The sequence below is a fragment of the Telopea speciosissima genome, chromosome 1, assembly GCF_018873765.1.
Source record: "Telopea speciosissima isolate NSW1024214 ecotype Mountain lineage chromosome 1, Tspe_v1, whole genome shotgun sequence".
In the NCBI taxonomy this organism is placed as follows: Eukaryota; Viridiplantae; Streptophyta; class Magnoliopsida; order Proteales; family Proteaceae; genus Telopea; species Telopea speciosissima.
This window is the reverse complement of record NC_057916.1, coordinates 17,865,668-17,875,906: the sequence shown is the minus strand read 5'-3', so window position 1 is coordinate 17,875,906 and position 10,239 is coordinate 17,865,668. Positions and strand designations below refer to the sequence as shown.

The 10,239-nt window shown below is 38.0% G+C and overlaps 1 protein-coding gene across 3 annotated transcripts; it reads right to left on the bottom strand.

Annotated features, from left to right (window-relative positions):
- Positions 1 to 289: 289 nt before the first annotated feature.
- On the bottom strand, positions 290 to 9,632 carry LOC122669827. 3 transcript variants are annotated; one of them, XM_043866690.1, is made up of 7 exons: positions 9,411 to 9,632; positions 9,243 to 9,315; positions 5,148 to 5,594; positions 3,375 to 3,466; positions 1,394 to 3,146; positions 1,109 to 1,313; positions 290 to 680 (listed from the first exon to the last, which is right to left on the bottom strand). In XM_043866690.1, the coding sequence occupies exons 3-7, from the start codon at positions 5,533 to 5,535 to the stop codon at positions 425 to 427; spliced, it is 2,694 nt and encodes an 897-aa protein (XP_043722625.1). In that variant the 5' UTR covers positions 5,536 to 5,594; positions 9,243 to 9,315; positions 9,411 to 9,632; the 3' UTR covers positions 290 to 424. The 3 variants fall into 3 exon arrangements, with proteins under 3 accessions (XP_043722625.1, XP_043722633.1, XP_043722642.1); XM_043866698.1 differs by having other exon boundaries at positions 1,394 to 3,149; positions 3,375 to 3,448; XM_043866707.1 differs by having other exon boundaries at positions 3,375 to 3,448.
- Positions 9,633 to 10,239: the final 607 nt, after the last annotated feature.

Sequence of the window (10,239 nt, the reverse complement as noted above, 5' to 3'; positions counted from 1 at the left end):
TGCCTATTAGATGTTACATAACATGCACGAGAATTCTAAAATAAAAAAAAATCAATTTTAGCTAAACATGTATCCTAACATGTATCTCATAAAAAAAATCTCCTAAGAGGTAATATTTCCCCAAGGGCTCATTGGCATAACATGGTCATTAACACAAACGCCCTCCTCTCCCTTGGTCGTTCGACTTGTTACATCAGTTTTAGTGATATAAAGAGGGAGGGAGGGAAAGAGGGGGGGGGGGGGGGGGAGATCTGTACAGCCGTTACCAATTTTCTCACAACATAATTCTTATAATACAGACCTATGACTGCCAGTTCATAGAAAACTGTCAACATGAACAAAATCAAGCTTACAACAGACAATAACTTCAGTTGCATTTTTCCACTTGCACCAATTTGGTACACTCAAACAAGTTAAAAATACCTCACAGATCATCAGTTTCATCATTACTTTTAAAGTCATCGCTGTCTCTATCATCTAAACTATCATTATTATCTGTACTATTCCTTGCCTTCGAACTCAGAAGTGCATCAACGGGTACTGCTACATCCATCCAACTGAGCTCCTCTCCCTCAAGGACTCCAGGATCCTCAACCCATTCTCCAGCATCGTCACCCATTGCCTCCAGGCATAATGGATCATAAGCACAGCTTACGGATGATTTAGTTAGTGCTGATTGCCTGACGATATTAAGAAAAAATTGTCTCAGGTCATTCAATAGGAAACTTCTGCAACATACAACTTTTAAGAAAAGAGAGAGGCTAAGGGGTAGAATCCATGTCTCTGTCATCCCCAACAGAGCGCACCAGTTAGGGCTGTCCATGAGCAGAGAAAAGCTTGGCTCATTCATGGCTTGTTTAGCAACATGGGAGTTCAATCCAAAGTCTTGAATTAAGCTCAAAGAGCTACGTCCAAAATCGACGTGGTCCAATATCTCCGACTGATTGAATTATTTTGATCATTTTAAGGGACCTTGGCATGAACCATTAAAGGTTGGTCAAAGTCAAGTCTATGTACCTGTAAGAGGCATAGATGACATCCTGTTCCCATCTATTGCCCCGATGAGCATTCCTACTGGAAATTACTATTAGGGGCAAAATAAAATTACCTCTCCTGAAGGTGAAGGTTATAATGAACAAAGACAAGGTCATTGAACCTCTCCTGCTCCAACCGATTCTTTTTCTTTGAATGTATATGTTCAGATATCCACCATTTCCTCCCACCACGGGTTCCACTACATGTTTGACTTAAGATCCTTACAGCGAAGCGTTGAAGATCTGGACAGTCTGCTGCATACAGGGACCACCATGTAGCTGTAGAAAAAAGGGAGCACAGATTGATTATTGAATCAAATATAGAAATGTGAACCTGGAAATAACAAGTGAGCCCTCACCAGGGGATAATGACTCTCGACCTCTAAGTGCCACAGGTCGGCTGAAATCCCCAACAGCATCCTCATAAAATGTTACTTGTCTCGTAATCATATCTTGGGCAGTTAGGTTAGGCTCTAGGGTCTCAATGCAATCGAGTAAGCCCTTTTGTATCACTTTGTTAGTGCAGAAGCTAGGATTATAAAATACAGATGGGTTTAGATAGCATGCAGCAGCATGGAGGGGACTATGGAGTTCTTCTTCCCAAATACGATCAACAATCTTCAAGTATGGAAAATAGTCAGATTCCTTGTTGTTGAATGCCACAATAATGCTTTTCTTTGCCTTTCCCATTGCATCATATATATAACCCATAGAAGGCCTCTCTTCACTATCAGCTAAGCTTAAGACAGCCAAAAGGGGTTTTGTGACCTTCAAAATTTTGGCACAAACTGACCAGAATCCGGGATCCACTACAATTTCTGTAACCTCCAGCCCTGCTCTTTGTTTAGAGAAAGCTGACTGCATCCAAGTGCTACCAGTAAACATCTGATGAAGAGGATCTTTCAAAGATGCCATGCTTTGCAGTGCAAAGAAGTGGGTCGCAAATCTTGTAATGGCCGGTTTCACAATATCTTTTCCACCTGTCTTCTTCCTCATCAAATTTAGGACCCATGCATGGTTATATATGAACTGACTTATTCTTTTGGCCTTCAGCAGAGCCTCTTTCACCTCTTCCATTTTTCCCAATTCCTCCAGCATTAAATCAATACAATGTGCTGCACTGGCACTCCAGAAAAAGGTCTTGTATTTGTTCATTAACATTTTCCCTGCAGCTTTAAAGTTAGGTGTAGTATCTGTCAAAAATTGTACAATATTCTTCAGGCCCACCTCTTGAACAATACCATCAAAGAGATCAAGAAGTTCCTCAGAAGAATGTGTGGTATCTGATGCATCAATAGATTTAAGAAACATCGTACCCTTAGGACAATAGACAAAAAAATTTATAACCATATGACCAGTTCTATCCAGCAACCTATCAGCCATGACTGTACACCCAGTAACCTCCCAAGACTTTTTAAGTTCTTGGCATAGTTCTCCTACTTCTTGGATGCTTTTGTTTAACAAGTTACCCCTCAAAGAATGATAAGAAGGAATTTTATATCCAGGGCCTACAGCAGCAATGGCATCAGCCATCTGTTGGAAATATATAGAGTTTGCTGCACTGAATGGTAAACCAGCATCATACATGAAATTTGCAACAGCCATATCTGCTTGGTCTATACTTTCTTGCGAAGCAAAGTTTTGGAGCATTGGAAATTGAGAAATTGCTGTAACAGTTGGAATAAATGGCTTCCTGTGTCTCTTTCTTCTACCAGAGGTCTCTTCATCGCCTTCTTTTCCTTTTTTTATTCCACTACTTCCTAGTGTACAAAATGTGCTTGGACTCTTTTGCATATCATCACTATTTCCTTCTTCCTTACCTTGTACGTAGGGAGCCAAAGGATTTTTGATAGTTTCCAATTCTTTCTGCTTCTTTAGTCTTTCCAAAACTTTAAAACCTAAATGTTGTTGCATTTGCGCTTTAACATCATCAGGCACTTTTTCACATGGAGCTATGTTTCCCCTCTCCCCCGCTAAATGTTGCTTCAACCTGGAAATTCCACCCCCAAGGATCATCTTATGACAATATCTGCACTTAATCTTTTGCCGGTCTCCATTCACCATCACTCCATGGGCCCACCCAAGATCAGTGGCTCTAGGAGGTGCCAGTCCCTTCCAAGAATTCAAAGTGAAAAAGAAAAAATTAAGAACACAAAATTGAGTAAAGAAGTAATTTTTACTTAACAAGAAAACTTATAAAAGAAATTGCCTGTCAACATCACTAAAGCTACCCATTTTTTTTTTTAAAAAAAATTCTTTTCTCTGTGAACATAGAGGGTTATGGGTCAGGAGATTAAACCAAGACTCTGAGAATAAACACAAAAGACTATTGTTACACACTTGCTCTTCCTTGCTTTGTACAGTTGAGAAAGCATCAAAGAACTCCCGAGTCCCCACCATGAGCTGTTGATGTTCTGATTGGATTGGCACAGCACCACAAGGAAAATGATGAAAAATCAGCCAAATTTTAAGTTGAGAAACTTCTTCTTACAGAAGTGAATCAAAGTAAAATACTTCTACCCCCCAAAAAGAGTCAAAGTAAAATACTTAAATGATGAAGAGACTACTAAAAATGAATCAAGTAAGCATCTATACAAAACTGTTCTTTATTTAAGTTCAGGTCGTGGCTCATCATAAAATTCCTTGACACCATTTAGCAGGTCTCCTTAACAGCAATCCAGCACCTTCTGTAAAAATGTTAAATTAAAGCCCTGGCTGGATATTTTTTCCTTTTGGAAATTTTACAGCAGTAAACATTTTCTATGATCTGAATTAGCTGAAAAAAGAATAAACCAAGATATGATAATTAAACATCTATTATGCATGTGAATTACAATATCCAACTAATATAATAGATGAACCCCCCCCCCCCCCTCCTTTTCTTGTTTATGAATGTTTTCATCATGATTGGCAAATAATGCAAGTCTGAGAGGTTCTGTGATTATCACTGTGTCATGGGTAAGGGGTGTACTCAGAAACAGAGGCTGCAGTGTCACATTACAGATAAATTTGTGGAGCTTCTTCTAGGATCTTGTAAATGGCTAACCAGAGTGGTGGTTATTGTAAGCCAAAAAAACAGATTGGTTTTTACAGATCAAAACCTATGAATAGCTTGAGATAAAACAATTAGATTTCTTGCAGCATGGTATAGAAAAGATTGGCTCAAGTGGTGTGATCTGCTTCAGTTCTTCTTTGACTCTCCCTGAAAACTAGGTGTTCTCATAATGCACCATAAAAAATAGATAATTCTTTGGCTGATCGTATTTATGACTTTTGAGAGTTTCAAAAGACAATAACAAGCAAAAAAAATTATACACATACTTTTGTGAATGTGTTGGTTATAAAGAAGTGTGGCCAATTTGAGATATGGTATCGATAGATACTTCATAAATCTTTTAAGGTGTTTCCAAATCATTGACACAAATAACAGCAAGGTTTGTTCCTCAAAAACCATCCAGAAGGTTCATTCAACTTTTCCATTGGTTTTTCTTTTTCGAATTGTTATTTCAAATAGCACCTTTCAACATCTTAGAGGCATATAAAACTGTCTGAAGCATGTTTGCCATGCTTTTCAGTTAATAAAAATTGTGTTCAATAAATATATTGTGATAACAGAAATGTACAAGTAAAATCAGAGAAGAGATGATGGTAATGAGTATATCAACAGTGCTATTTAACCACTTTGGCCAATTGGTAATAGAAGTTCAGAAAATTCAAATCAGTCATAAACTTGGTCAACTAAAAAGAACAGTTGACACCAGGTGGTCCAAGTCTGTAGTGGTTATAGTGGGATTGTAAATTATTAGCTTTCAAATTTGATATTAGAATGTATAAATTAAAGAAAGAGATGTAAGAATTAAGTAGAAGAAAGTTGCAGAAGGGAAATACTAAATGCCATGTATAATACATAATATTTGACAGAAAATAATGAATAAAGTCCTACAGAACTCTATTTCTAATACACATGTGTTAATCTTTGCATTGTGACTCTGCCATAAATTGTACTACGTAAGAAACCAACAATAAGAATTTAATATTATATATGCAAGGAGAAAAAGTTATTGACACCAAGAGGATATGAAATAATTATAAGAACAGAAGAAGATAGTAGACCATTTTTCATTGACTGGCATGCTTCTTCTGCTTCATGCAAGGAACGCAAACTCTCCAGTCTAGCAGCTGCCATCTCTCGATCAGACTCATTTGACACTGTATCCTTATCTTCAGACGATAGCGCATTCAAAACTTCAGTACCTATCTTCTTTTGCTTCTTTTGTGATGTTTGCATCATTCCTGGGCCTAAGTGCTTTCTAATGAGATCTCTTACTTCTTTTGGCACAGCCTCACAACCCCTAATTTCACCCCTTCTATTTGCTAAGTGTTTTTTGAAGCGAGTAACACCTCCAATCATGCTCCTATGGCAATAATTACATTGAACATGGTGCCTATGTCCCCCAACCATTGTCCCATGTTGCCATCCTATGTCTCTGGCACGTGGCATCTAGTTAAGCAAAATTTCCCAATCCCTGTATACACTTTTCAATCCAAAAATCTGCAATGCTGCACACAATAGAAACAGAATATAAAAGATGCAAACCAAAAAATGTTCAAAAACATGTTAAAAATACAACAAGATACTAATATGGAAAAATACACATGCTTGTGAATAGTGGGTGTCCAAGATATTCTTTAAAACTATCAAATTCTCCCATGAATTGCAACGCCGACAGTCACAGTAAGTAGATGTAAGTTTCAGAATTTAACGATTATTCCCCAAACGAAATGGAATTATTTTAAAAAAAAAAAAAAGTGTCTATTTTGCGAGTTCACCCCCATCAAATTACCAAAAGAGTAGATAGCAACCACATTATACTATTATAAAAAAATATACACATTTTATAGCTGATACCAACAGATAAACCATCACATGCATACTCTCAAGAGTGAGCAAGATATAATTCAAAAAATAAAAATACCTACAGAAGGAAAGTGACAAATAAAAACATGAAAAATGAATCAATAAATTCATATTAGAAGGTAACTGGGAGCGCTAGCACATGTGAAACTAAAACAACAATAAGAAAGCGTGTTGTGCATGTGCATGAGTGAGCGAGCAAGCAAGAGAGAGACTACAGGCAGAAAACTACAAAAATAAACGATTTCTGCACCTCTCTCGTCACTAGATAAGAAGCAGAATGTACCATCACCTACTCATGAAAAAAACAAATCTGTAAAGCCTAAGCACAGTCCAAATGTCCAAGAGCCCAAAATAAAGGAAAGAGATAAAGGAATTTCTATACTTTATACGTACACAAAATAAGCTCTTAAAAATTAACAATAAAAAAATTCCGATTAGCCCTAATATCAAAATCTGGAACCCTTTACACAGTGAAGCCCCAGAAGAACAAACTCCTTAGCTTTAGAAGCTACCCGATAAGCCAGAAGACAGCAACCTTCACATCATAGTTGTCAAGGCAACGCCTTAGGCATCCTTTGCTGAAAGGGCACCTTGGTTGCCTAGTCATCACCTAGGTGCCTTCTTGTCGCCTTGACGTCCAAGTACCCTTCAACGCCTTGGGCCGCCTAGACGCCATGACAACTATGCTTCACATGATAAGCCAGAAGACAGCAACCTTCACATCATAGTTGTCAAGGCAACGCCTTAGGCATCCTTTGCTGGAAGGGCGCCTTGGTTGCCTAGTCATCACCTGGATGCCTTCTTGATCGCCTTGACGTCCAAGTCCCCTTCAACGCCTTGGGTCGCCTAGACGCCATGACAACTATGCTTCACATGCTAATAAATTTATTTCAAACCAAATGTACCAAAACACAGCTGGCAGAATTAATTGAAATAGCTTCTGACCTTTTCTGCTGCTCATCTGTAAGCCCCAGTTGGCAATAAATTGTTCCACACCCTTCGACTTCTTTAAAAAACTTGCCTCATTGGATCATAGTATTATTTTACCATTGCTTCCCATAAAAGGTAATTACAAAGTCACAGAACATACAGGTTAAGACATACCAGTCACCTATGAGTCAACAGTTACCAAGTTTTTTGTATGGTTGCACTTGGGAGATGAGTCCAAGCAATATGTCAACAAGCAATCTATAACCTCAGCGGCTCAGCCCACAAATAAAGTTAAAACATGCCTCCTTGATGTGGAATGCTTAGAAGTCTTTCCCCACAAGGATTTATTATGAGAGATTCGTAACACCTTCGTAGCATGTATTCCAATAATTAAGGGATGCCATCTGTAGTGCCCTTTTATATCAATATTTTATTACAATTTACAAAAGGTAAATGCCTTGGGAACCTCAGGGTCAGCCATCCAGAGGACCCCGAAATCTGATTGCGTTGCTTGCACCTCATGGAATAAAAAGTTCCTTAAAAGAAAACAATGGAATAAGAGATACCATGTGGTGCAATGCATTTGGGTGGGAAGAGAATCCACTAGATAGCTGACCAGATTGCTCTTAATAAAATAATTTATTATACCTAATCATATTCCAAGAAACCAAATTTAGTTTTCTACTCTTCACAATTACTAAAAAATTAATCTGTTTTAACAAATAAAATTTCTTCCCACCATTAGTTATAAGAGGGCTTGCTGTACAGGTTTTGGGATCCTAGCTGAAATGTAATAGGAATGTTTCGATGCTTCAAACCTCATCTCCTCCATTATATGTTATAGAAAATACCAGGTTACATTACAATAAGATTTTGTGGATCCCATCACAGTACTAACACATGGGATAAATTTGTTCTTTTGGTTGGCAGATGTCAGTGGTCAGTTGTTTCACTTGCTTGCAACATGATTTTGGTTTTGGGGATTGGTTTGGCAGGACACAGGCAGGAGTAAGACATATTATATATGTTTTCCACTTTTCCTGTCTGCTTGTGCATACACGTGTGTTGTGTGTGTGTGTGTGTGTGTGCATATGTTTGTTTGTGTCTCTTCACTTACTAGTTACAGTCTTGAGTGGTGATTAGGATAGTTTCAGGGGAAACTAAGTGTTTCCCATACTATAGTGGCAAGGACACAACAAAAGGACAGACTCTGCTCAGAGAATATTGATGTTTTGGTTGATATAGAGGGAGATCCTGTCTATTATGATGATTGTGTATGTGTGTATATGTTTGTGTCTGTCTCTTCATTTGCTGGTTTTTTCTTCTTTAAAGAGAGAATATACAAAGTTTCTTAATGACCAAAGTTTCTTTCTGGTTTATTTTTTTCCAGGTCCACTTTCTGCTCCAGGCCCTTGTTTATTGCAACATTGTAAACAAATTCATTATAGTCAATGAACTGAATGAAGTCTTACGGCACTCTAGGATGAGGATCAAGAACGTTTAAAGCCATTCTTTTAAGAAAGATTTATCCTAAGCATTACGAGCAGAGAAGCTCCACTATAGGAGCTTCTTTAACTACTAGTAATGTTGTCCCATTAAATTCTTATATTTTCAGATTCTCTTTAACTATTGCTTTCCGTAACTTGTAATACCAAAAAGCTACCAGCTCAATTTCAAACTGAGACACCATGTCTACATCTATACATCTAACACTAATCTCCAGAATGATCATCACCTCGGTACTATAATTAAAAGCTGGCCAAAATAAGAGAAAGCAATAACTGGTCAAGTAAAGGTAAAAACCATAAAGGAGAGAGGAACCAAAGAGAAAGAAGCAATCCTAGTCTCAAGTTATCACATATGTCACATAATCCTAACTCCAAAAACTTTCCCACGACAGTAAAATGAATGAACTACAAAAGGGGAACTAGTAGAAGATGTTAAACACCTCCTAGGCAAAAGCACAATGCCTTAGGATAGACCTCATTGCTCTGTTCATAAGGTGTCCACAGTGATAATTTTCTATCCAGAGCTGCCATTCTGAACAAAAAACGTGAACCTTCTGGACTGGGCAGTGAAGCTTCCCACAACATCTTCACCCGGAAAAGAGGTGCACCCAACACATCACAAGTACAATTTTTTATCAGACAAGAAAAAAAGTGGCTAGCTTAATTCTCAACTGTATGCAACACCAATAGACTCCAACACTGTAATAACAGAATTAGCCATCGCCAATTTTTACGTGAAAGGGAAAAGACCATCTACCTTAACAGATAAAGCATCTTTTGGTCCAATCCAGTTCTATTGCAATATCAAACTATTCTCATCAATAGAAAATGGCTCAAATCAAAGCGACTTACTCGTAAAAGCCCTCTTCCGGTACAAATATAAGAACCCGAAACGCCGGTTCCTTGATCGGGAACAGTAGTAGATCTGAAAGTAATCGAAGAAGAAATCAGAAGAAACCACTGTATAGAGAAACGAAAAAACGGAATTGATTCAGATTCATCTAGGTTTAGGTTCGAAACCCAGTAAATTCGATCAATTCCCGTCACGAGATCTTGAATTCTACGATCTGAAGCATGTCGGTGTTGGTTTCGGAGTTAATCGTCGGCAGAAATCGTCTCGGATGAAAGCCGATTGTTCGCGGAGGCGCAGAGTTTCGGAAAGAAGACTGTAGAAACCCTAGAACGGGACGGTGCGCTTATCGCCTCCCGTCAACGATCATAATCAAAGTTTGAGGTTTCGTATCGGTTTGTGTCGTAAAGTCAATTTTATTCGTTATCAGGACAAATGATGGGCCGAGAAAAAACCAGCCCATTCTAAATTGGGCTTCTTTTTTTTTGGGCCGCATGATATCTTGTTGGCCCAACTAGGAAGACCAATTTCTGCTAACATGGCAACTTGGCAAGTCAAGGGCTGAAATTTGGTGGGAAAAAAAGTCTAAAAGAGTAGGTAGACGAGCACACCTAATTTTTCCATAAAATGTGTCAAATGGGATTGAAATTGTGCGGCTAGAGAAACTCCAGCTAGAAGGAAAATGTACAAGACAAACAGATGGACCTCTTTTACAACATCTCTACTAGGGGTGTCAATTGGTCCGGTTTCTTAACGGTTTCAGCCTTAAGGGGTCAAGACTAGAATCGGACCAATAAGTTAATCGGTTTCACACTTGAGATCCAAAACCATTAACTAATGGGTGAGTCGGTTTCGGTTCCGGTTCTTAAACTGTTCCAAATAATCTAAAATTTAAAAAAAAAAAATTCCCTAGCACAGTCTACATATATTTAGTAATATTATAATAAGACACTAATTTCAATCACATGAGATATGCTTCATTCTTTATCAAAAAAATAT